Genomic DNA, 26,563 nt, shown 5'->3' with positions numbered 1-26,563 from the left:
CTTAAAATAAGACGTTCTGCTCTTCAAATGAAAACACTAAGAAAATGAAATATCAAGTAAAAAGCTAGAAGAAAAGAGCCACTCATTGTAGAACTGGCCGTGTGAGTGTCTACGGCTGCAACTAAGGGAGTAGAAAGCCTCGTCTTCCCCCAAAGAACTGCTCTGGGTTTTGACCTGCAGACCTTAGGACATGCAGCCAAATGTGGCAGTCAATAGGCCAGCAGGGCCCCTCAGCAGAAAGAGCTAGCTATGTAAATACATCAGGGCTATTACCCAGAGTATGTAAAGTACTCTGAGTAACTCTCCATCCAAAGGCAACCACTCGACTTTTTTTAAATAAGCAAACTACTTGATGACATTTCCTAAAAGGAGAGATACAAAACAACTCATAAGGACATGTAAAGCTGCTCCAGGGTCCTCAGTCAGCAGGGAAATACGTAATAAAACTACAGTGAGCTACAGTTATGCGCCAGGGGTGATTACAGGGAATCACACTCCCAAGTGTCATCAGGATTGGGAACAACTGGACCACTCATAAAGTGCGGTGGCTAGTGGCCGGTAGTGCATTCAGTTGGGCAGTTTCCTATAAGGGCACAGACTTATCACATGAACCAGGAATTTTACTAAGTTCACACAAAGACCTGTTTTTGTGTGTTCTTAACAGCTTTACCCCTAATATAAAATGAAGGGGGGATTCAATGCCCCCCAAAAGAGTGGATAAATATAATTGAAATATTTTCATATCCTGGAACACTCTAGCAGTAAAAGTGAATTACTGATCCACAAGACAATTTGAATTAATCTGATAAAAATTATACTGAATGGAAGAAACCAAGATGCAGGAGTATATACCATATAAGTACAGGTACGCAGATTCCTAGAGAAGGTAAAATAATTGAAAATGGCAGAAAGCAGAACGATTGTCCTGGGCTGAGGACTTAAAGGACAGACCATCACGGGGGCATGACTGATCTCTCTTTGAGGGACATAATATCTTGACAATGGTTATGATCACACAGGCACATACATATGTCATCGTTTGGGGCTTTATGAACTTAAAATGGCAAGAGTTTAGTGTATGTGAACGAAACATCAAAAACTTGCTTAAAGAATAGCAACTGGGAACACAGGGAATCCAGGACAGATGACTCCTCCAGGACCAGTGGTGAGAGTAGCGATGCCTGGAGGGTGGAGAGAATGTGGGGTAGAAAGGGGGGAACTGATTACAAGAATCTACGTATAGTCTCCTCCCTGGGTCAGGGACAGCAGAGAAGAAGGCGGAGGGAGACGTCAGACAGTGTAATATATGACAAAATAATGATGATTTATGAATGATGAAGGGTTCATGAGGTAGGGGGGAGTAGGGAGGGAGAGGGAAAATGAGCAGCAGATATTAAGGGCTCAAGTAGAAGGCAAATGTTTCGAGAATGATGATGGAAACAAATGTACATATGTTTTTGACACAATGGATGTATGTATGGATTATGATAAGAATTGTACGAGCCCCCAATAAAATTATTTTTTAAAAAGAATCCAAGATAAGTAGGGTTAATCATATCAGTTGTAAAAATCAATTTAATGAGGAGCTGATGCCAGGGGCTTACGTGGAAAGAAAATGTTTTGAGAATGATGAGGGTAATGAATGTACAAATGTGCTTTATGCAATTGATGTACATATGGATTGTGATGAGTTGTATGAGCCCCCAATAAAATAATTAAAAAAGAATACCAATCAACAAAGTTCCTGGCATTCATCAGGAGCTAAAAGAAAAATAATAACCACCCCTAAACATTTATTGCACACAGGAATTTCAGGTGGAACATAAACTATCAGAGAAGAGTTAACCTGAAAAACTAGTATGAGGCTGCAGTGTCTACAGAATTGCCACAACGATGCTTGTGGGATCAAGATCACCTGAGAAAATTTGGTACATTTTGGTTTGTTTGTTTTTTAAAACAACCTGTCATATTTGAGTAACGTTATTCCTTATTTTAAGAGGATATAAAAAAGCCATTGCCATTCTGTCGATCCAACTGATAGAGACCCTGGAGGGCTGAGCAGAGCTATTGCCCGGGATTCCAAGGTGGTAAATCTTCATGGATTCAGAGACGGCCTCATCTTTCTCGCCTGGAGCAGCTGGTGGGTGTGAACTGCCGAGAGTTTGGTTAGGTTAGCCAACCGTGGTACCAAACATCAAAAACCAAACTCACCTCTACGGAACACATTTTACTTTTAGCTAATTTATAAGACACAGGGGAATGACTCCATGGGGTTTCTGAGACAGAAGCAGGCAGCCTCTTCTTTATCCCATTGACAGACTTGTAGATTTCTATGGCCAACTTTGTTTTTAGCAGCCCAATGCTTCACCCATAATGCCAGCCAGGCTCCTTATTTTAGAAGACTCTGTGGGGTCATTCAAGCATCTTTATTAAACAAGAAAGTATTCTGTGCGCTGCCAATCACTCTGTGGGACTTAGAATTGTTCACACCTCTATACCTTACAGCACGGAGTTTCATGTCTACAACGGTGGTACAAGACAGGCACAATAATTAATTCAGCACAGTGAGAAGGTCAATCACAAGAAGGGTGTAATAGCACACCAGTGGGTTTAAGGATAAGAGATGCCTACAGCGACAGGATGAACTTTTAATGGGGTTTTACTGGATCCCACAGTCCTTGGGTAGTGCTAAGTATTATCATCTCAAGCTGCTAACTCAATAGCCAGAGGTTGGAATCCACACAGAAGCACCTTGCAAGAAAGGCCTGGAGCTATCCTTGAAGAAAACTAGCCCGTGAACATCCTATGGAGAACAATTGTCCTCTGTCACATATGTGGCCAACATGAGTCAGAGGTGACTCAGCAGAAACTGAGTAAATTGGCCTTGGAACAGATTGGGTGTGCACGGGTGTGGCTGCCATCAGATGGGTTTTCTGATAAAGAAGAGGGTACTGACCTGGTGTGTTAGTCTGGGTAAGCCAGAGAAACAAATGCACAGAAACTCATGTATGTATAAGAGATAATTTTCTATATAGGGTAAGCATACATTTAGAGAGCATCCCAACCCAGTCCAGTGCACGTCCATCAGTCCGACTTAGCCCACATGTCCGACTCCGATCTACAAACTCCTCCTCAAAGTCACAAAACACAAACAATGATGCCGATTGCAGGAGGATCACAGGCCAGTGGGCAGAAAGTTTTTGACTCCAGGGACGGTGTAAGCATCTCAGCGCTGGCAGGGGTCTCCACGCAGCTTCTCCAACACCCAGGACTGCATCAGGGTAAGTCCATGTGGCTTCTCCTCAGGAGGTCTCTCAGGAAGTGAGCCCTGCCAGCTAAGGCAGCCTCACACTGGCCTGACCATCAGAGAACAAGAGGCCAGAGAACCAGAAGGGGAGGCTCAGCGAGCCATTTATCTCTCCACCCTTCTACTAATTCCACTTGTGTTTATCCACCAGGTTGGCACGATACACCTTAACTATCTCACTGGTCTTGCCAATGGAGGGCTGAGAGTGATGACTAACCTTTATGTTGTGAGTCCCATTGAGGCGTTGCATTTGAATATTAGAGGAGACAGACATCACGCCTCACAAGCATGTGCCGATAACAGACTAAGCTGGAGTTGTGCGACTAATACAGAAACGTGAGCATGATTCTCCTCTTTAAAAACCAGTTCTAGTAGCATATACTTCACCTCTCGCACAATTTAAATGCTTGGTTCTACGAAGAAGAGAAGTGCAATCAGCGCCACAAGCAATTTCAGAACACTGCGTTCTTATGCTCATTGTTGGTAGCGCCCACTTGTTACCTCTCTCCTGCCCTCAAAACCAAAACCAAAACAAACCAACATCCCGGCCATTGCGCCGGAGCTAACTCATAGCGCAGGCCCAGTCTGAGCGTCGGACAGGGAAAGCCTTTCCCTGGGAGCTTCCGAGACTCGCTGTTTAGAGGAGTAGAAATGGCGGTCTTTCTCCTTCTAAGCTGCTGGGGGTTTCATGCTGCTGTGCTTCCACATAGCTTTACCAATCCTAGATTTAATATATAGAAAATCAGACAAAACACAAACAGGATCTAGTTGCCTATGTCTACATACCTCTATCATTTATGTCATTATCATTTTATGATAGAGAACATTGTATATCATCCCTCAGGGGCATAAGGTAATTCTAAAGGTAGCATCCTTAATGTGGCCAATGGTATTAGAATTTAAAACACTGTTGTGGAAAGAAATTACACAAGCCTAGGCAGGCTTCAGGCTGCAGTACATGAATTGTGAAGTTATACAGATTAAGCTCTTAAGGGACTATACATGATTTATACAAGCAATGGGGGTTGGCGATAGGGCAACATTTTTAATAACGCTCACTAACAAAGGCGGAACCAGGCCGACCAGGCTAGTACATGCTGTAAGAAAGCAAGGAGGGCATTAAAATAGTAATAAGTGGTAGTCTGGGCCACCCTTTATTAGGCACCCTCAAAGCAAGAGATCCAATGATCACCAACTCCGTAACCTTAAGATAACAGCCATCTGCTTCTTCTCACACTGGGGTCTCTCAGCCTTAAATTCAAGGGCTTCTGTCAGTCCCTTAAATCTGCTGCAGATGAGATTGAAGTACAGTCCAGTTCACTTAGTAGGGGTTCCACACTGAATCCTTCTGGTGTCACCTAGGAAGGGTGTTGTGTGAAGTCAAGTCTATGGCACATGGCCTGGACCCCCAGGGGCTGGATAAACTCTAGGTCCAAAGTTTTCAAGTAGGAACATAGAACTAGGAAGTATTTTCTCCAGGGGTTCCATAAAAACATTGTGAAGCATTTTTTTCCTGATGAAAGATTACTTTACCTGGTTCACCCACCGACTGAAGTGTCATCGCCTTCTCTGAGACAAACATGTCCCTTGGTCACACCGTGACCTGGATTTCAAGTAGGGTTCACTGATCACTCTATAGGAGGTGGCTATTGATTTGGGGTGACCTTAGCACACTGTTGTATGGCAGGAACTGTATGGTCTTCTCTCTCTGCCACCATCTTGAGAAACTGACCCCAGCGGAGCTGAGGTGTCCTCTAATTAGTGCTTTTTATGAATTTGTAATCATTTTTAAGCAGCAAAAAAATAATATCCTACTGCACCTTGAAAAGGATTTCCAGTGAGAAGAAATCCCTGGTAAAGACCCCCTGTAACACGATGTTCCTATATGTATCATCAGCTCGGATGGCAGAGAAAACATAAGATCGACTGTAGGCTACACCCTCATGACTCAGCGCATTTTGGGGACATAAATGTTATGGTGATTGCCTAAAGCTTGCAGGTTTGATTTTTATCTTCCTGCTCTGGTTTTCCCTCCCTCTTCTTTCATACCGCACTCTGATGTAAACGAAAGGCGCTTATCACAAATATATAAACAATATTTAAAACGTGTTCTCACTGGGTTCATTGCCAAATTCATCAGAAAAACTCAATTTAATAAAAGATCATTATTTGAAGGCACAGAGGTCAGTTTCCCATCAAACACTATAAATATGTTGAGATCAACAAAAGGCAGTACAAATGTAGAATTGTCATTGCTTGGCAAATACTCAGTCCCTGAAAATGTCCAAGCCCTTTGCAATCATTAATTAATTAATTAGTTAAAATGGCATTCCACTCACTGTGATGGGAAGCAGGACATACAGAAGTGTGAAGCCTCCCATAAGTTCACAGGGAAATCCCGAGAGAGGAACTGGAATTAGCATGAGCAGCTTATTTTCCAAACCAGTAGTCAGCCATGCAGAGCGAATATCGAGACAATCAGGTGCTCTGTCTGTGCACAGGTGCTACTGAATGGACAGCAGTATTCTGGCTCAAAGGCAAACTGCGAGAGAGCTCCTTGCCCCCAAGCGGCATCAATCTAAGTCCCACGGCACAGGCAGGATAGAGCTGGTGCTTCAGGAACCTCTGTCAGCCTTCAACCCTTCCCCCTAACAAGGAAGCAAAAACTTCAACATCATTTCTAAAATGCACAATTGAATGTGATGTTAAAACACAAGACACTGTTGGTAAACAGGCATTTCATGTGCTTTAAAAGTGGCCTGGAAACCATGAATATCCTCAGATCTGTGATAAAGTAGTAGATCATCTTAGACAATTGCCTTAATCACTTAAAAAAGGCAAAATAAAGTCCCATGCTTTCTGGTAAGTGGTTAATAAAACACCCAGCCCCTTGCCCTCAGTAGGTTGAGAAGGATGGGGCCAAAAGGTAGTCATGCATCTCCACCAATCACCTTTGGTCCAGGTCTTGTAGTGGGTGCAGATTAGTTTTCCTGTTCCACTGGATTGGTTCTGAATATTTTACAGGGGCTGTCTACAGTGCCCATGACTTTAAGACTGGCGAGCCCTGCTTACCAGACTAAGAAGTCCAGACTGATATACTTCCACTATCTCGCGGGTCTGTTTCCCCAGGTGAGGTGAAAGTTCCCTTACATAATTCAGGTCTTTCCCTCAGGAGCATCACTACATCCCCCTGTCAGTAAACCTGTACTGTCCAGGGCAAAAATGATCAACCTAATTGAGCTTAAATGTTGGTGGCACATGTTACAAGGTAAACTTTTATTTACATTGTAATATTCTCTATGGGGATTTGTTGTAGTCGGACCAAAATGAGGTAAAAGCTCGAGAAAACTATGTTCAAAACCAGGGTACCTAGGGGCCCAGGGAAGACATGCTCATCGTTTCTGATGCTAAACAAGGCAAAAGGTTCATCCAGTCTGGCTAGCCATCCCAAACTCTATTCGAAACGAACACAGGAAAGTTTAATCTTACTACTTTTCTTAAAGAGATCTTGAACACAAGTCTCCCAAGAATACCGTTTCAAAACTGCTATCATGCTTCTATTAGAACTGCATTGGAACCCTTACATTGCTCCAGAGGAAAAGGTCACGGCTGAGTCTATTTCATGTCACGGATACTCAAGAGGTTGGGAGTGTCTCTGGCCCCCGCTCCTTGGAAAGGAAAACAAAGCCTTTCTCCAGGGATGTAAAGCGCCCTGGTGTCACCACTGATAGGGCGGATGCTTTCCTGAGAAAACTGCTTTAGACCCTCTCCTGAGATAACAGAGACCTGAAAGAGCTCGTTACAATAGTGAAAATGTGTGTATCTATGTAGAAACTGAGCATCTCAAATGTGTAAAGTCGTTTTTAAAAACTCTTTATCTCTCCATCTATGGAGGAGTCCCGGTGGTGTAGCAATTTCTTTACTCCTTGGTAACTACAAGGTCAACAGTTTGAAACCACCAGCTGCTTCCAGGGAGAAAGAAGGGGATTTCTCATCTCACAAACAGGTGCAGTCTCTGACATGCACAGGGGCTGTTCTGCTATGCCCTATAGGGTCACTATGAAATGGAGTGGCTTGAGAGCAGTGAGTTGGGTTTTGCTTGTTTATCTATACATTAGTATAGAAAAGTTTCCAAAAGTTCATAGATAATTTCCATGATCTTTGTGTTTCATTTTATTCCCCCACCAACATTTTGAAGCCCCTTGGTGTAGTGTGATCTTCGACGCAGGGTGTGCTGGGGGTCTAGAGGCTAAGCACTCAACTACGCACTTCAAGATCACAATTGGGATATGTCCTGTGGCTGCACAGATACACGTCTTGGCCATCTGCTCCCATAAAGATCCCTTGAACTGCCCCTGTGAGGGTTTGCCCTGAGTTGGAACCATCTTGAGGGCCTCTAACACCAACCACCTTGATCCAAGACACCCTCCATAGCTGCCATTCAGCTGCTGGTAGTTAAGGGTTCGTACTTTTCTATTCCTCACAGCTCCGAGGCAGAAGAAGGGAGGATGCTATTTCAACACAAAAGCTTGGAATGGGCTCAGTCTCCCCTCTGCGTCCCCTCAACGTTCTCTTCTAGACTTGTTTTGCCAGGGTGAGTTACAAATGACATGTGGTTTTAAGACGGAGGCACACAAATCTTAGGAAGCCGGTCTATGTCAGGGGGTATCAATCCACAGGGAGCAGTAACAAAGCGTTGCCTTCAAAGGTAAGCATCGGCACTTAAAAAAACAGCAAAAAGGAAAGCGACCACTCTCAGAGGACCTTTACGAGAGTCTTTCTCAATGATCAGTGTCAGGGACGAGGGCAACAGAGAAGCCTCATGTCACCACCGGATCCCGAATGCCTGGGCTCCCTGTGACTTCTTAAATCCCAATGGTCTCCTAGGCCTTGGGATAGTCTGCTCCAGAAGCCACTGAAGCACAATTATGCTTGGGTCTCAACAGTGTCCACATGGCTATACCCTGAGAGTCACTGACCTCATATGATTTTTGCAAACCATCCCCCTCCCCCTCTGGGTATTCACAAAAATTCAGGAGCACGCACCTCTACAAACTATTTGGGGCTCATGCAAGGGCTACCTGGCAGTGCAAGGAAGGCGATGGCCCAAAGGAGGAGATGTTGGCCCAGAGGAGGAGAGGAGCTGGCACCTTAATTATTTGAACTTCCTCCTTCTGAACAGATTGTCCTGAGATGCCAAGATTCAGCTATCATTTTAGAAAGCCTACCCAAGATGGTGTAGTGGATTGCACTTGATACGACACAGCAGCCGGACTGTCGGCCTGTAGGATCTTTCTTGATTCGCTCAAGCTCCCATGGGATTGTATTCCCTAATGCAAGATGAGAATATACCAAAGAGACCTGCACCTTAGGCTCTGCTTTCTGAGAAAGGTAGGGCAGGTTAGCACCCCTTAACTCCCATCAGAACGTCAGTGGGTTTCCTACCTTTGGCTGCGGCGGTGGCGCACAAGGAGCTGGAACAGGATCGGTGATATAGGTCTTCTTGGGACCAGAGACCGGATATATACCAGGAGGATTCTGGTTGCCTGCCCCGAGAGGAGCATACCCTGGCTCCCGTTTCCATGTGTTCTGGTGACCTTGTTGACCATAGGGAGGATCAGAATCATTTCGGCCCCCATAGCCTGGCCCTCCTGGGTAGTAGCCATCATAATAGCGTGGCTGGTTGGGGTTATATCCATACCCAGCGTCAGGCTGAAGGCCTGGGGGTGGAATATATGCATAATCCATGCCCCCGCGGGTTGAAGGAGGGGGGCCTTGCCCAGACACTGGCATTGGCTGCGTGCCGTAACCGTGGGGCCCTGGGCCATAAAATTGTCCCGACGAAGGGGCAGGCAGGTAATGAGGGCTGGGCTGAGCTGACTTGACTTGCACGTTGAAGGTAGGCCTGGAAGGGGTGGACGCCGTGGTGTAGGAGGCCGGCACTGGCTGAGGCTGGGGCTTGAGTGTTCCGATAGGCGCCACTGGGATGGGTCCAGCCTGAGGTGCAGGCTGTGGTTTCAAAGTTGACTTCTTGGTCGCTGTCAGAGGCGGCTGGTTTGGGATGACCATTCTCTTGTGTCCTGTGACAGGCGTAGACACCGGCGGAGTGGCTGTGGAGCTAACAGAAGCCTAAAGAGGGAGACAACATCAAAGAGGATTACCAATGCCGCATCCACAATCCCCGAAGTAAAACAGGATTAACAACGACTAATCATTAGCGATACGGCATCTCTGAGAAATACAATGCATGTCACAAGGCATCAAAGATATGTACATGATGGGCAGGCAAACGAGGAATCCGTTTAAGCAGCCTGGGAGAAACACAGTGGACATCCAGGAAAACATGGATCACAGAGAATATAGAAGGAGGCGGCCAACTCCTCAGAGATGAGTACAGGCGTATTAGAGGAGGTAAAAATAAAGCATCGCTATTCAAGTGGAAGTTCATACATGTTATTCTAAATAAACATTATTAAACCGATCTCTAGGACAAGTACATGGCTACAGAGACGTTCCCTCAGTAATATCCTTGCTTTATTCTCCTGAAGGGGTCTTCAAAAACAAAAAAAAAGGGAGTTGATACCAAGGGCTCATGTAGAACAAAAATATTTTGGAAATGTTGATGGCAACATATGTACAAGTGTACTTCATACAGTCGAATGATGGGTTTTAATAAGATTTGTAAGAGGCCCCCCAATAAAATTATATATATATATATGTGTGTGTATGTGTGTGTATTAAGTTCAAGGACTGTTTGTGGCCTTTGGAAATGTTTTCCAGTCCAGTCTGTTGGGGCACCACACCATGGCCCCAAAGTCTACCATCAGCATTCCCTGGGGACCTCACCGCTCCATTCCCCTGCTGTTCTGTTGCACCCCCTTAGTGTTTTGCCTCAGTGTGGTGGGATATCATAATTTTTTTAAAGGCCAGTCAAAACCATGGCTTCTGGCGATATAGTAGGTTAGTTCAATTCAAGTCCAACTGATCGGCTCAGAGCTTACAGCAGCTGTTCTTTCAGTGATTCTTCTCAGGAGGTTCTCTTGAGAGATGATCTCGAGGGACAAAGGGTGACCTTGGAGGCTTATTAGCAAGGCGTTTTCAGAAAAAAGAAAACTGCCCTGGTGAGAAAATGGCCAGGAAAGTTAGGTCTAGGAATTTATCTTTCAAATGTGCCAAAGCATCCGCTCACTCATTGGGAGTCTCAAGGGCTGTCTTCAGAGATTTCATCAGGAAACCTTTCCTCAACAATTGTCCTGATGTTGTCCCTGCAGAATTAGTTTTGCTTCCTAAACGCAAGAACACTGATTTGAGACCCTTGAGATGTCAAAATTGCCATTTTCATGTGAAGAAAAAGAGCACAAAATTATTTGGAGAAGGGTTAGAGAAGTGAAACTACCGCCTTCAGAAGTACATAGATGGAGAATATATCAATAAATAATAGCTGTTCATACTTTGGTTTAATAGATCACTTTGATTTTATAACAATATGTTTACACTTTCCCTTCCCTCTGTGCATAGTCTGCTCTCACCTTCACAGAGATGTGATATTGCTGGAGTGGGTGCTGTACGTGAAGGAGGATCAATGCGCGGGTCAGACATGTAAGCAAGGACGAGATCATGGATGTTTTGCTAATGGTACAGTGTAATTTAAAAACCATGCAACTAAGAGTTCAGCAAGATCATCTGGAGCCCATTGACAAATAAGAGGCAAGTGATATTAGAGAACAACCATGTAAATTCAAGGAAATGATGGCAAAAGTCAAAACTAGGGGAGTAACAGAAGAAAATGAAGGATAGAATTCAGTGCTATACACAAGACAGGAGCCCTGGTAGTGAACATGCTTGAGTGCTAATTGAGAGGGTGGTAGTTCAAAGCCACCCAGGAGCTCCACAGGAGAAAGACTTGACCAGCTGCACCCATAAGGGCGCTGCCAAGAAAACCCTATGGCTATTCCTGCATGGCATTTTGATGAGTTGACAATCAACTCAATAGAAGCCCCAACAACAAAATATACACCAAAAGCTTGATTAGATGTGTGTGTGTGTGTGTGTGTGTGTGTATGTGTTTATGAACATGTGTTAAGGAGAGGGAGAAGAGGTGGGGAGAAGAGATTGAGGCATGTAAGATGCTGCTCAGCTTTCTGACATAAGAAAACAAGACCTTGAAGGCCTGCTCCAGAAGAGAGATGATGCAAACAGGTGTATTTTCATATCACTTTGTCCTTCTCTCAAGTCCATAGCCATTTCAGCTTGGCAATGCAAGATACCACCACCACCACCACCCCCCAACCCCTAGCCTTTAATAGTTGTTGACGGTGCAAGGGTGGCTCCACCCAACTATAAACTCTTTGAGGGCCGGGAGATATGCACCATTCAAGTTGGAAGCCTGTCTTCCCCACATGAAGCGAATAGAGTATTACATGCTAAGCATAAACCAAACCCATGGCCTGAGTCCATCCTGACTCACATTACATACATGTAATTCTTCTGAGGCTGTAAACTTCACAGGAGCAGATCATTTCATCTTTCTCCAGTGGAGCCCCTAGTGGATTTGAACCACTAACCTTGGGGTTAACACTTCAACCCTTACTCAACAGCACCATCAGGGTTTCTTTTCACATGTTAAAGGTGTTAAAAGTATTGCTACAGAGATATAGGTCCCAGAAAACAACAACAACAACACTATATGTATGTTCACACACATAGAAGGGAGCTTCAAAAAGTTCCTGGAAAAATGTCATCAATTTTTAATTCTATTTTTCCATGGATTTCTTAAAGTCTCTCATATATATTTATTATTATGAAACTAATACTTTAAATGATCTTTATTTCAAAATGAAAATGTTAATCACCATAAAACTTCAAGAATCCCTGAAAAACAAATTTTAATGTCAAAAAGTAATGCTTAAAAGTACCCAAATACTCCAGAAAGTAGAAAAATTCTTTATATATTTAAGTGAATATGTTGCCGTAGCTTTCTCTAACCATGAAGAATATAAATAAACATACTTTATGTTTATATGTCACACATTATCTATACATACACACATATATTTAAATAGGCTTTAGTTCCTTTCCAGTTCTTTACCCCCTCCACCACCGATGAGGTGAAGAATGGAAGATTGCAAAGGAAAAGAAAAAAATGCATGTAATATGCGATTTTCAATCACATAGTTATAATATATAAAATATTCAGAAACACAACAGCTCATACACCCCGTAATTCATAATAAAGCTATGAGAAACATCCTCAGAGAGCGCGATGCAAGTGAAATAGTTCCTAAATTCTAGAAGGCAATGACACCATGCCCCCTTTAATGATGCTGTCATTAAAGGACTTTAAAAACCCACCGCAATGGAGCCGATTCCAACTCAAGGTGACATGATAGGACTAGGTAGTTCCAGCCCAGATGGTCCCGAGATTAAATCTTTACACGGACAGCCTCATCTTGATCACACAGAGTGATGGTTACATAATCTGCTGTCAATTTGAGGATTAAGAGTGAAGGGGTGGAGTCTAGCCTGAAAATCAGGATATAGCCAATGAGGCCTCTGTGTGGGCATGGCCTTCTCCTGAGGATTCTGGAAACTCCTGTATTTCCTCCTTGGAGGTGGGCGGCACTCTCTAGACTCACTCCTTTCAAGACATTTCTGAGGAAAAGCTGCAGAAAGCTACCCTGAGGCACTCAGAGTTTCTGAGCTGAAAGAATCACGTGGATACCCCTACCAGTGCTGAGATGCTTACAGCACCGCTGGATCCACAAACTTCCCAACCACTGGCCTGTGATCTTCCTGCATTCATTTTCATTGCATGTGTTTTTTGAGTCTGAATAGGATTTTACAGATTGGCATAGGGCATATAGGCTAATATCTGATTTATGGACTTGATCTGGACCAGGCTGGGATATTTTCTCAATATTCAATTGCTCTTGTATATACAGCTCTTTCTTATATACATGAATGTCTATGAATTTGTTTCTCTGGTCTACCCAGACTAACACAGAGTGTCTGGTGGATTTCGACTGCTGGGCTTGACCTTACCAACCCAACATGTAACTCACCAGGGCTCCTTAAAACTAGTTAAATTGTCTATGTGGGTGAGTGTTCATTTACAAAGGGAAAAAAGAGGCGTTCAGGTAGTGCGTGTAGGGGGGGTGGTGGTGGTGGTGGTGGTGGGGTTTAAAGGTTCTAAGACATAGGCCAACATGCATTCCTTTTGAGTGTGATTCACTTTCATTTTCAAAATACGTGCCCTTTTAAGTGTGTGTTTTCTGGGAAAACTTCTAAAACTGCTTCATGGGTTAGGTCCATCGTTAGGACAGTTGTTCAGGTAATGTCTCCAATTATATATCGTTGTGTTGGTAGAATGTTCAAAGCAGGACCTATGGTCTTCTGCCGATCTTGAGTAATCAGAGAAATACAGATGTATATTCTTTCTTCTATCTAATTCCATCTAGACTGACATCTTTTATGATTGACAAGGTTGATAAGAAACACTGACCTTTATTTTTCAAAGGCGTATTGACAGATCATTCACGGACCATGCCATTCTGCGGTTTAAATAGATTAAACCAAGTTGTGCCATCATCTCCACAATCAAATGTGGAGGATTCATTTCATTGTGGTAGTCCAAATAGACATTTTCATGCCGTGTGTTCGGGAATAGCAAAATATTTGTGGAATATATTCAGAATATATTTCTTCCAAAGGAAAGCAACAGCATTAGTAAGTGCAATGATTGGGTGCTTATAGGATCCCCTTTATGTAGAGGGCGACATTAAATTGGAACCCCTTTGGGGGTCGAATGACCCGTTCACAAGAGTCACCTGATTCATAACAGTAGTAAAATTACAGTTATGAAGTAGCAACGAAAATAATTGTAAGATTGGAGGGTCACCACAACATGAGGAACTGTATTCAAAGGTTGTGGAATTAGGAAGGTTAAGAACCACTGGGCTAGCAGACACTAAATAGATAGAGAGATAAATGGATAGATAACTCTTCATTCAACAGCTTCCTCCTGTAACTTACCAGTGAGCTAATTATAAAACTAATTACTAGAATCACTATGAAACTATAACTGAGTCAAATATGTGTGAATGATAACTGTAAGAATTAGGGTCTTCCCCTGCTCTGCATGCACACACACACACACACACACACACACACACACACATCTTAAGGAGTCTCTTGACAAGAGGATTCTATGGACGTTCATAAGGGCGTAGAGGGGAGATAAGGGGCCGATCAGGTAATATCCTGGGGTGAGCAGAGCCAAAGATGCCATCACTCTTAGGTTCAAAGGGACCAGGATGGAGAGCAAAAAGGAGATGGTGCAAACGAGAATGGCGGTTAGCAAGAAGTGGACCTCTCTGCCAGGTGGCTTGAAACTACTAAATCAGAGACTGTGAGAAGGCACCTAGCTCAGATCCTAACCCAGTGGTCTCGCAAACAGGGGCTCACTGTCATCTGGGGTTGGACAATGGTGTGCCTTGCCATCTACCCATTCAATAAGAATAGCATTCTGTAGTAATTATGACAATAAAAGGTGCCCTCCTTTACTTGCAACATTTCCCTGACCAATGGGCACTTCGATCTCGCAATGAAAGGCCCAGAAAGTACCCTGTCGGTGCAATGTTCCTGGGCATGTGTCCATCTGGGTAATTGGTCCAGTCTGGAACCTGTCAAAGTTCTACCTGGAACATATTAGTTTATCTCTATATAGACATTACTTCATCAAATATAATTGGATATTATGACAACACACCTTTCTAATAATCTATAAAACTGCGGCTACCACCTATGGCCAACATAATGTCCCATGGATTTCCATAAGCCTCTGGATGTGAAACAGGCCCTTCTTCTAAGATCATGCTCCCAATTTGAACTATCTTTTATATTTCAGATCTCTCATATTTATATTTCCAGAACTCACTTCTATTCTGAAGAGAAGAATAAGAGCGAGGCCTGGTGGCACCATGGGGTAAGCAGTGGAGTAACGGAAAACTCCATGATTTAAACTTCCCCGCTGCTCCGCAAGAAAAAGACCAGAATGTCTGTTTCCAGAGAGCCTACACCCTTGGAAAGTCTAAGAACACTTCTACTATGCCCTGTAAGGTTGTTAGGAGTCAGAACTCAATCTACAGCAATGACTTTGGATTTGGGGGCTTTTTCCTTCTTCTTAGTATTCACTCAGTCAACTGGAATGTTTCATATACTCTCCAGGTTCAACAGTGGAATACTGTTTTTATCATCATCACTGAATCTTCTCATCTGCTTCTCTCATTCACCTCATTGTTTCCTGAAGGGGAAGCTTTGGAGTCAGCCTTGAATCTCTTTCCTCCCCACTTCCCATTAAATCATGGTATCCTATTGATCCTCTTCCTAACTTCCTCACATATTCACATCTGACCATACCACTGGTATTTCACAGTACATACCTCACCAGGAATTCTCCCACGGCATTCCAACTGGGCTCTCACTGTCTATACTCCCTCAGGAATGTGTTCTCCAGTCTGAAGCTAGACTACTCTCTCTCTCAAATGCCAATTAAATCCAATTCTTTTTCTACTTAAAAAAAATCTCAATGGCCTGAGACCAAGGTCTCAAGTGGAAAGCAAATGTTTTGAGAATTATGAGGTCAATCGATGTACAAATGTGCTTGACACAGTGGATGCATGGATGGATGGTGATAAGAGTTGTAGGAACCCCAATAAAATTTTTTATAATCTCAAAGGCATTATAGTTATGGAAAGACTTGGCCTACTCCTTTTACTTCTCCTTACATTGACTTCCTTTAAGTGCAGCGCTCTTACCCATCTCAAGAAATCTCTCGCTTTGAATTCCACGTAGAACTACGTCCTAAATGTTCCTTAAGTCTTAATGAAGCTACATGCCACGTTCCTCAGTGGACCTTTGCCTGCCTCTGAACAGGCTATTTCTTTTCTACCTGCCTCCAAAGGGGTTAGAGATCTCTTTTATTCACAAAGCAGGCGTGTAACAAATACGATGTCCATGGAATGAGTGAATGATAAAAATCATCGTTTTGAAACAGCAAATTTTAAAATCAAATTATATAAACTTCCATGTAAAATATAAGCTGCCACAATTCCCTTGACTTGACAAACAAGAAAATATAATTGTAACTGTAATCATGCCCCCCCCAATTAAGCTTTGTTTTAATGGGCCTCAAAATGCTGTGACAGAACCTTGGGCATGTTGTTTCCATTTAAAAAGTATCGATTTTAAAAAGTATTAACTTAAAACTGTCACACAAATAAGAAACCAATGGGTGACAAACATCCCTTTCCTTGTGATTGTTTAGTGATGCACTGTTATAATTAACTAGGATTCTTACTATGAAATTTAAATGGCCAATTGAGACCACATGTTTTGAGACCATTCTTCCAACACTGATTGAGGATAGGGTGTCAGGTGGGATCGGCAACCTTCACTTAGGCTTCTAAGCACTTTGAGTGAACGTGGTGACCTTGTCAGCTCTAGCAGCTGCTTTGTCCATTGTCTGCTGCCCCCCCCCACCCAGCAACAGTCTCAAATCATCAACAGTAAATTGACCCACAGGAGAATAATCAGGACAGCTCTCAACACACATGGGCTTGCTAGGTACCATGTCATGGATCACAACATGATCATACTTCAAAAATGGGGGTCCAACTTCCAGCTCCTGCTCAGAAAGGCTATCAATCTAAGATTCAACAAATCTATAAGCACTGAGCTGTGTGACAATGCAGCACAGGTGCATAATAGCACCGATTTGGCCCAAAGGATGCAGGATAATCACCTGCGCAGTGAAACAGCTGCTTTGATGGGTGAGTCATGTTTGCCATCACCAGCTGCGGAGCAACAACGATGCATATCTTGCCATGCAATGCTGAAGTCTACATTGTCCCCAGGCAAAGCTTCACTCAAGCATCAGGGTACATTTCAACAGCCTCCCCTGCACTGGCTGTGATGAGTGCAGCAAAGGGGACCACCATTAGGCTGTACTCCACGCTGCCCACAGGCCCAGCTTCAATTCCACTGGCTTGTAGACATCAGAAGAGTTAGGTGCAGGGTTTTGGAAGCTGGTGGCAGAATACTATTCAGAACTTCAAGCAGACTCTTCTTCTACTGGAAATGCCTTCTTCCTGGGGAATTTGCAGCTCTCAAACCAAGCCACGGCAGTTTACACGTGGTTCCAGCACGCGGTCATCATTCCAAGAAGAAACTGACACACACGCTACAATGAAAGGTTGTCACTAATTTTCTTAATGTAGATGCTGTAGGAAACCGAGGACGTGAAGGTGCTGGCTCCTTTAACGATCCCCTCATGTTCCTGTTCGGGCAGTGCGGAAGCTCAAGGGGATCCATCTTGTTGCAAACCAGAAGGGTACGCTCATAGGGCTCCTCATTGTTGGAGAGGCCAGCTTCAAATTCGCCACCACCAGCAACCATCAGGACAGCCGGCTTCTATTTTCATAGTGTGATAACAACTCTCTCTTTGAGGGGGAGGAGGGGTTGGAGACAGGTCCCTTGGTCCTTGCTAAGCTAGAATATTCCACAGGGACATAGATATCAACAGAGATGCCACACTCAGCTTCAGCTTTCCGTTTTTCCAATAAGGCACCCTTTCCCATCTCAAAAGCGTGCTTCCAATTGTCGGGTAGCGCTTTCCTTCGTCCTATCACATCTGTAGCTCGAGGGACCAGTAGGGAAGGACCAGTCTCATCCACATGCCCAATGACGATGTCGATCCGGGTCTTCTCCTTGTCCATGATGGCTTAGGGTGTGCAATTTCGCAGTGGGTTTCACCAACACCTGTGCTCTGGTTTTGTATTTTGGCTTAAGAAATGTATATCACTGTGTATACTCACGTATACGCTGGCCCAAATATCAGCCGAGGCACCTGACTGTACCACAAAAACGGCATTAAAAATGTGTGAACAAGTCGGCTTATACACGAGTCTATACGGTACAAATCCCATATGGACACACCTAGCTACAGGACTTTACTCTCATACTGGTAACAGTGATTATTTTTAAAAGGTACATTTTAGGTTTTATGCGTGCTTGTCCTATTTTCCAAAATTTTGACCACAAAGATTTATTACTCTTCTCATCAGAGAAACACATGTACAGACACATAGTTTTCAATACTACCCCAAAAAACCCAACATTAATAATAAGAAAACAGTTTTGTAATATCCAAACATGTATGCGCATGTGTCCACGTAGAACAAAAGGAGCTACTTTTAAAGGACCTTTTGATTTTCATCTCTACACTTTTATTGTGTTTTCTCAAGTTCTTACTTTATAAACAGGTGTTTGAAAACAGGTGAGGAATTAAAAATGATACCAAGTTACTGTTGAAATCAAAATAACATCATTTTCATTGGTGCTCCTGAGGTCAAACTATTACTGCCAATATGGGGACACTCCTAGTACACTCATTTTCAGTCCTCAGACACGAAAACCACACATCGTACCCTTATGAGGTCCCCAGGGAGCTTTTGACAGAAAACCGACAGAAATATCTACTGTATCTATCAGCATGTTCATTTCACAGCCCGGGCTCTGCACACATGTACTGCAGCTAGCGACGGGCTGTTCTTAATAGCTTCCGTCAGAAATAGCAAAACCAGTATGGTCCACTGTGGCTCTCGAGAGCAGTTTTTGCCTTAGAAGTGTTTCCGTTTAATTCGCAGAACACTTAACGGGTACCAGATACTGTAAAGAGAACCAGCTCCCCGGCCTCCTGAAGGCTCCAGGGCCAGACTGTCCAGTTGTTTCCCAGAGACGTCGAGTCTCCTGGGGTACCCCGACGCGCTCCCTTACAACCTTGGTTTTCGCATCCCTGACTCTGAAAGCAGAGCAGCGACGACGCAGGGGACGGCCTGCAATCGCACGTTCATTAACCAAGCGCCGCAGCACGTCAACGCCACGGAAGCAAGCCTCCTAAGGCAGCTTTGCTTTGTTTTTGAAATTGTTTTTAAATGAGATAGAATGTCATCCGTTTTGAACTTGAGGGGTTTTCGGAGCGTCCTGTTTATATAAATATCCAAACAGTACAGTACATTTAGTCCCTACGTAGCTGGCACTTGATGAAGCATCACTGTAAAGAAGGTTAATTGAATCCGAGGCCGTTCTTAAGTCAGGGATGGAGCGAGAGAAGAACCTGTTTCTATAGCAGCCCCGCACACTGGTCGGTGCACGCCCAGGGCCACGCTCTTTTCTCCAGTCAAGCCAAGGGTTTGTGCAAAGTTCTGTGAGCTGAACCGATGAGTCAAGAAATCAGAAAACCCAGTCTCAGTGAAAATATGACAGTCCAGGTATGTTTTTCCTAATGAATAGGAATAGAAGCTGAAATAATTCTTGTTGTAAGCAAAGAACAGTGGATAAAATGCTCAGACTTCTAAGCACCTTGAAGCAAAGAAAACAAGTAGACCCTGGATCACTGACCCTACGGGCTGTTGAATGTTGTGCAGTCGGTAGACAAGGAAATGTCTTCGAAATAAGAGTGGCTACAAAGAAAAGCAAAGTAAACGGGAGTATGTGTAGGGAAAGTTGCAATTCTGGTATATTTTACGGCTAGGAGATACTTCACAATAAGCCCTAGTGACTGGGCATAAGAGCCAGCTGTTAATCCAAAGTCAGCGGTTCAAACCCATTAGCCACTCTGTAAAGTAAAAACACAACAGTAGGCTTCTACAAAACTGTTCTTCTTTGGTGGGGCCGTCAGGCTGTTTCTGACTCGCAGTGGCCTACACACAACAGAACAAACTATTGCCTAGTCCCGTCCCATCCACACAAGCACTGTCATGTTCAAGCCCACTGCGCAGACATCGTGTTCCTCCGCTCATAAGGACTCTTCGTCTTTCTCACCGAACCTCAGTTTTCCCAAGCATGACGTCCTTTTCCAGGGACTTGTCCCGCCGGATAATGAAGCCAAAGTAGAAGATCCATCCTCATTTCTAATAGCATCTTGGTGATGCTTCCGCTGTAAAAAGTCCCCAAAGCAAACTCTGCCACTGAGTCAGTTCTAACTCCTGGTGACGCTACTGAGCCCACTGTAACCTCCAGGGGGCAGTTCTCCTTCATTCTGTAAGGCTGCTACACACTAAATCCACTCAGAGGCAACATGCTTGGCTTAAAGATCTCTCGAAGAGTTTTTGTAATATGATTGACTGTTGGAAATGTCCCACTTTTGCATCTGTCCCTTTTATCCCCCCCTGGCATTGCAAAACTCCTATCCTCTCAGTATTTTAGATCTTTCTAGTTATCCGTGTTGAAACTTAATGGACTCCTACACTCTCATTGGTGACTTTGTGGCTGCCATAAGATACAAGTATATATATTTTAAGCCGGCCTTTTGTCTCACTGCCCTCCAGCACATGATCTATGCCATAGAAAAGTTCTAAACCCCACACCTGATATTTTTCATTGCTTGCTTAACCACTAACCCCACCTCCCAGAGGTTCTCATGTTCTGAACATGAAGTCCATTGCTTAGCTTTCTGGTCCCTTCTCTTGATTTCCTCAACCTGGGCTTCTATGTTCCCAACATACGTGGCAGTTACCTTGATGTGACCATTTGATGCTCTGCTCCCACCTCACAAAAAGTAGTGACAAGTGGAAACGACCCTTCTTTTGGGAGGTCATCCTTGATAAGGTCAGTCTAGGTCAGGTGTCCATAACTCCTTACCTTCACTGCCATCCAGTCAATTCTGACTCATAGCGATCCTACCAGACAGGGTAGAACTGCCCCTGTGGGTTTCTGAGACCGTAACTCTAGATGGGAGTAGAAAGCCTCATCTTTCTCCTACGGAGCACCTGGTGGCTTCTAACTGCTGACCCTGTGGTTAGCGGCCCGGTGAGTAACAACCAAGTTACCAAAGGCTCCACCGTCACTAGTGGCCTTTTAGGGTATTTTCCACATGATAAACCTTGGACAAGGTTTAGCAATTACTTCTTTAATGCTCCTCTCCTTTTCAACTCCAGGAGGACAGGGGAGTCAATCAATATTCTAATTTTAAGGTCTAGCAAGTAGGTAAGCATTTGTCCAATGAGTCCAAGTTCCCTCCCAAATCCATTATTAGAACATTTCATGAATGGAGGATGAATACAACGAAACACTGGTGACAGTCGTTGAAACGATCCTCAGCCCATGTGTTCTTGAGCCTGCAATCAGTTTTGTGAAAATGAACCTTTTTCTATTCATCCAAGAAGCATTCAAGTATAACTGAGCACCTCAATTCCATGTAATTTTTAAAACTCAGAGTTACTTTTATGCATTTTGGTTTCTTAGCTGTAGGTAACAGTAATGTGATGAGGGCAATTTGGTAATTGGGGTAATAATTGACCCCTCTAACAGAATCTTACATCACATGCCTGGCTGCTAACTGAAAGGATGGACATTGAAGTCCACCCAGAGGTGCCTGAGAAGAAAAGTGTGGTGGGGTACCCTTCTCAAAAGCAGCAACCACTGAAAACGACACGGTGTCGCCAGGAGTCAAGGTTCACTTGATGGCACCTGGTTGAATCAACTTGACCAAGCTCTTATTGCGAATTGAAGCCACTAAAAATAGAAGCCATGAATCAAATGAGTAAAAATATGATCACATTTTCTTCTGTGAGGAAGTCTCTGAGTCTTGTATGAACTTCTCAATGAAATGCGTAAAATTAAAACTGTAATTACTTTTGAGACAAAAGTCTGAGTTTGTGGGGGCAGATGTAGACACAAAAGAGTCTCTGAGGAGATGAAATAGATGATTGAGGTGTGCATAATAAAAAATATACACCATCCTCTACAGAATCCCGGGGTATTGGAGCTCAATGAAATGGCAAAGGAGATTTCACTAGCCCTCTACTCAAGGAACCTAGGCTGCAGAAAGATTTGCCTGAGGTGAGAGGGCATTGACAAGGTCAAGGAAGCCACTCAGTTTTCCAAGAAGCCAAGTGAGGTTGCCGCACTGACACAATTCATGCACGGGAGCCGCCAGGGTGAGCAAGTGGCTCTGTTTGCTCCACTGAAAACAAGATCCACTGGTCATGAATTCCCAGAGTGTGGGTGATGGAAAAGCAGGACAAAAGAGTGGGTGATGTCTTATAGAAAGTGGAGAATTCCATTAGAAAAATTTGCTAAGCCCTAGGAAATAGATCAAGCAAAATACCGGAAGGTCAGCGTATTTAGAGCACATTAAGTTCATAGCAAATGAGATTTTTTCTCTTTCTCTATTTGTTACAGAACATATGCTCACTTTTAAATGCTCTCTCTATCATGTGAAGAAATGTCGATCACAGTACATAGTGTTTAGGACAGGGGAGGGTTTCTCTCAGCCCAACAGGTTTATTCTTAGGATTGGAAGTTGTTTGTCCATTTATTGTAAATGGATAAAGGGGCGGGATCAGAGAAGGGTGTAATTTCTAAAGAGAGGACACTTTGGCACTGAGTAGAAGGAAGGGTAGAAAATGTTTTCATAAAAGCAACTATTAGGGACAAATAAGAGCTCTATTCACCAAACCTGTACACTTCCCTATAATCCTTGTAAAACAAGCTATGAAAGCCCATAATGAGTTGACTGCTGCAAAATTACTCACATTCTAACTTTGCATAATCGCTAAAATGGTTCTGGCTTTTTTAACCCCCCCCCCCTTCAACAATTCTGCACTCTTAAAAAAAAAAAAAAAACATCAACCAGAGCACAAATGGTTACAGCAGACAAGTGTACCAGGCACATCTGCTGTTCCAGAAGGAATTCACTCTCATGTGCCAAATACACGTCTATCGGAAGAAATAAAAATAAATTGCGAGCAGGTTCAGCAAATGCCCAGATAAATCCTACTGTGACCACATGGGGTAGATTCATTTCTCGTAGTTGGCATGGCCTGAAAAGGGTGAGGGACGGATGGGCTAATCTGGAAGCGAGGCCTCTCCTGGGCCTGTCTTTGTCACTCACTCGGAGGAACCCTGAAGGTAGCTCTTTCCAGACCTCTCTGAATGAAGTGTGCCATTTGGAAAATGGGCAGCCTGTTTCCCACCTGGGAGCCGCTCCTGAAAACTGCAGTGATGATGACGACAGCAACGTGTGGACTGCGATGGTCCTCGAACCGCTCTCTGCCCTTCTGTTTGTGTTTGTGAGAGCTTTGCAGAGGACTGTGAGTTGTAGGGTACTGCAATAAGTACCCTAGATTTTGCAGTAGGAGACAATGTCTATTTCCCCTCCCTCTTTCATTGCGATGGGCACTGTTGACTGTACTTTGAGGATGGCTTGGGGGAGAGAGTGCCATTATTTTGTCCACAGTACACTGTCCTCGAGCTTCGTGGGAGAGCAAGAGGATGGAGGCAGGCCAAGATTGGGGTATCAGCTTGCTTTCTAACTTGGAAGTAGAAATTCCTGAAAGATTTCAATGAGAATTTCTTCTTCCAGTGAAATCTCAGTTTCACCGTAAAATTAGTTAATGTCTCCCTTATGAAATCGGTAACAACAAAAATAGAAGAATAATTCAAAGACAAATATTCTTTGAGAAATAATTTTAAACGGGGGTAACAAACTCCTGAGTCTAAAGAAAGTCACGGAAATTCTTTTGGTCTCAGTGTCTTTGTAATATCTTGAAGGAACTGGATTGGAGTGGCCAAAGCCCTACCCCAATTTTACAGTCTTAAAGAACCCAGGTCCCTTGTACTCACGTAATTATTGACACCTTCAGTTAGCTGTGATCTTCGAAACCTTAACAGCTACAACTTTTATAAAATACCAATAGACTCTGAAATACCTTATGCTATCATGTTAATGAAAACAGGACATAAATTTGTATGTAAGTATGACTAAGATACAGTAAATGAATAAGGAAACATAACTTATGCGGAGTGGAAACGGGTATTTTTCTTTCCCTCTTCATTCTCTTTGATAAAATAAGCATGAACCTTTAAATCTAAATCATGCCTTTATCTCCAAATATTTTCCTTTCAGAGAATGTATTGTCTTTTCAAAAGCCATACAAAAGCCAAGCAATTCAATGTTTACTCGGCATTGAGTGATGCCTATATGTAGACACACACACACACACACACACACACACACGGTATTATTCACAGTCATCAACCATTTACCAACCACTTTCTAAATACCAGGAATTTTGCCAGCTTCTGGGTGATAAGTAACCCTCCTTGGCCTCAGTGAACTCAACTAAAGTCCGAGATCAGAGAAAGAGGCAGGGAACCAGAGGAAAGCTCTCATAGTCTCAGAAGCCTGACAAGACCACAGGGAACAAAGCACTCTAGCGCCCCTGTAGCCCATTCAGTTTGATACAGCAAAGGGCTGACTTCCAGCCAAAGAACACTGGCTTAAGGGGCCCAGGATCTGGGTCTGCTAAGCACAGAGGGAATGTAGTCCTGGCTTCTCTGTGCTTTACCTCCTTCTCCTTCAAAGTGCTGGTCAGAATCATTGTGAATGAGGGGGAGTGTGGAGTGGGGGCTCAAAGCCCATCTGTAGGCAACTGGACATCCCTTTATAGAAGGGTTGTGGGGTGGAGAAGAGTCACTCAGGGTGCAGTGTAGCAACATTGAAACATACAACTTTCCTCTAGTTCCTAAATGCTTCCTCCTCCAACTATCACGATCCCAATTCTACCTTACAAATCTGGCTAGACCAGAGGATGTACACTGGTACAGATAGGAACTGGAAACACAGGGAGTCCAGAGCGGTTGATCCCTTCAGGACCAGTGGTGAGAGTGGTGATACTGGGAGAATGGAGGCAAGGTGGGGTGGAAAGGGAGAACCGATTGTAGAGATCTACATATAACCTCCTCCCTCAGGGAAGGACAACAGAGAAGTGGGTGAAGGGAGATGTTGGACAGTGTAAGATATGACAAAATAATAATTTATAAATTATTAAGGGTTCATGAGGGAGGAGGGAGAATGGAGGGAGGGGAACATGAGGAGCTGATACCAGGGGCTTACATGGAGAGCAAATGTTTTGAGAATGAGGAGGGTAACGAATGTACAAATGTGCTTTATACAATTGATGTATGTACGCATTGTGATAAGAGTTGTATGAGCCCCCAATAAAATGATTAAAAACAAACAACAAAGTGCTGGCTAGAAATGCTCCTTATTATCTCACAGTGGGCAGACACACTGTATAAGGCCTCTTCCCCCAGCCAGCTCTTCCTCCAATCTATCTCATATCTCGAATGAGTACCAACATGTAGACAATTTTCAGGTCCCATCGAACGTTAGGGCAATTCTTCCAAATCATGTGACGTGAGAGCAGCAATCACATATTAAACGTTGCCCTCTTATACCATTTAGAACGTAGTAGCAGAAAGCCATAGTAGGTTCTCAAAACAGGATCATAAAAAATTGAATAGATCAAAGCAACATGTTACCTCCCATTGTTGGGGATCCGCACTATTTGGGTGGGGGTTGGAGAGAGAGTGTGAGAGAACACTAGCATTTGTGGATGCTAGGGTGATCGCTAGTCTAGAAATATAGGAACATGATAAGTGACATCAGAACTTGGTAAGGAGAGATGTTACAGAGTGAAGGAAAAAAGAAAGAGAGGGAAGAAACGAGACAGAAAAGGGAGAAAAGGCACCGGATGGTAGAAGGCATCAGAGATCTGTACAAACATCTACCTACTCATTCTATCGCTGATTTCATCATTCCCAATTTCCCAGGGATACACTTTCTAGACAGTAACAATATGGAAGAAGACAGTTTGCTAATATAAAAAAGATAAACTGACAACATTTGTAGCTATCTCTCTCCATAGATTCTCAATAATGCTTGATTGAAATATCACTGGTGCTTTTGAATTGTTAATGAGCATAGTTAGCAAGCCCCTATGTAAAACACAGCTTCTTCCTTGAAGCCCGTGTGACAGTTAGGTTTTGTGTCAACTTGGCTGGGCCAGAGTCCTCAGTACTGTGGAAGCAAAGGCTTCCCCATCAGGGGCACGTCCCAGTCGAAAATGCTTCCTTGACGGTGTGGCCGATTTCCTATCTGTAAATAGATGCTGGGGAAACTCTCTTTCCTTCCTCTGGCTGGAAGTTAAGTCTGGTTCATCAGGAGTTGGCCAGGTAATGCAGTATGTGGCCCACCGACCCAGGAGCTGTCACCAGCCTGCCAAGATTTGGTCGATTTAATTCTGCCTCCATCTACCGTGGTCTTCCTGCCTCCTGGTTCAGACTTCCTAGTTCCCCAGCACCAGTAGCTGTGTGAGTCAGAATGATGCTCAGTAAACAAACATGTAAATA

General features: G+C 43.6%; 1 protein-coding gene across 14 annotated transcripts in view; it reads right to left on the bottom strand.

The window, feature by feature from the left end:
* The window catches only part of LPP (LIM domain containing preferred translocation partner in lipoma), a 792,938-nt gene that overhangs the window by 274,544 nt on the left and 491,831 nt on the right, over window positions 1–26,563 (bottom strand). For all 14 annotated transcript variants that reach the window (XM_075556195.1, XM_075556197.1, XM_075556200.1 and 11 more), the window contains one exon: window positions 8,753–9,436. In XM_075556195.1, the coding sequence (XP_075412310.1) occupies window positions 8,753–9,436 (684 nt within the window). The remainder of the gene's footprint in view (window positions 1–8,752; window positions 9,437–26,563) is intronic.

Source organism: Tenrec ecaudatus, chromosome 8 (assembly GCF_050624435.1).
Source record: "Tenrec ecaudatus isolate mTenEca1 chromosome 8, mTenEca1.hap1, whole genome shotgun sequence".
Taxonomy (NCBI): Eukaryota; Metazoa; Chordata; class Mammalia; order Afrosoricida; family Tenrecidae; genus Tenrec; species Tenrec ecaudatus.
Note: the sequence above shows the minus strand (reverse complement) of the source record. Positions and strands in the feature narration are given on the sequence as shown.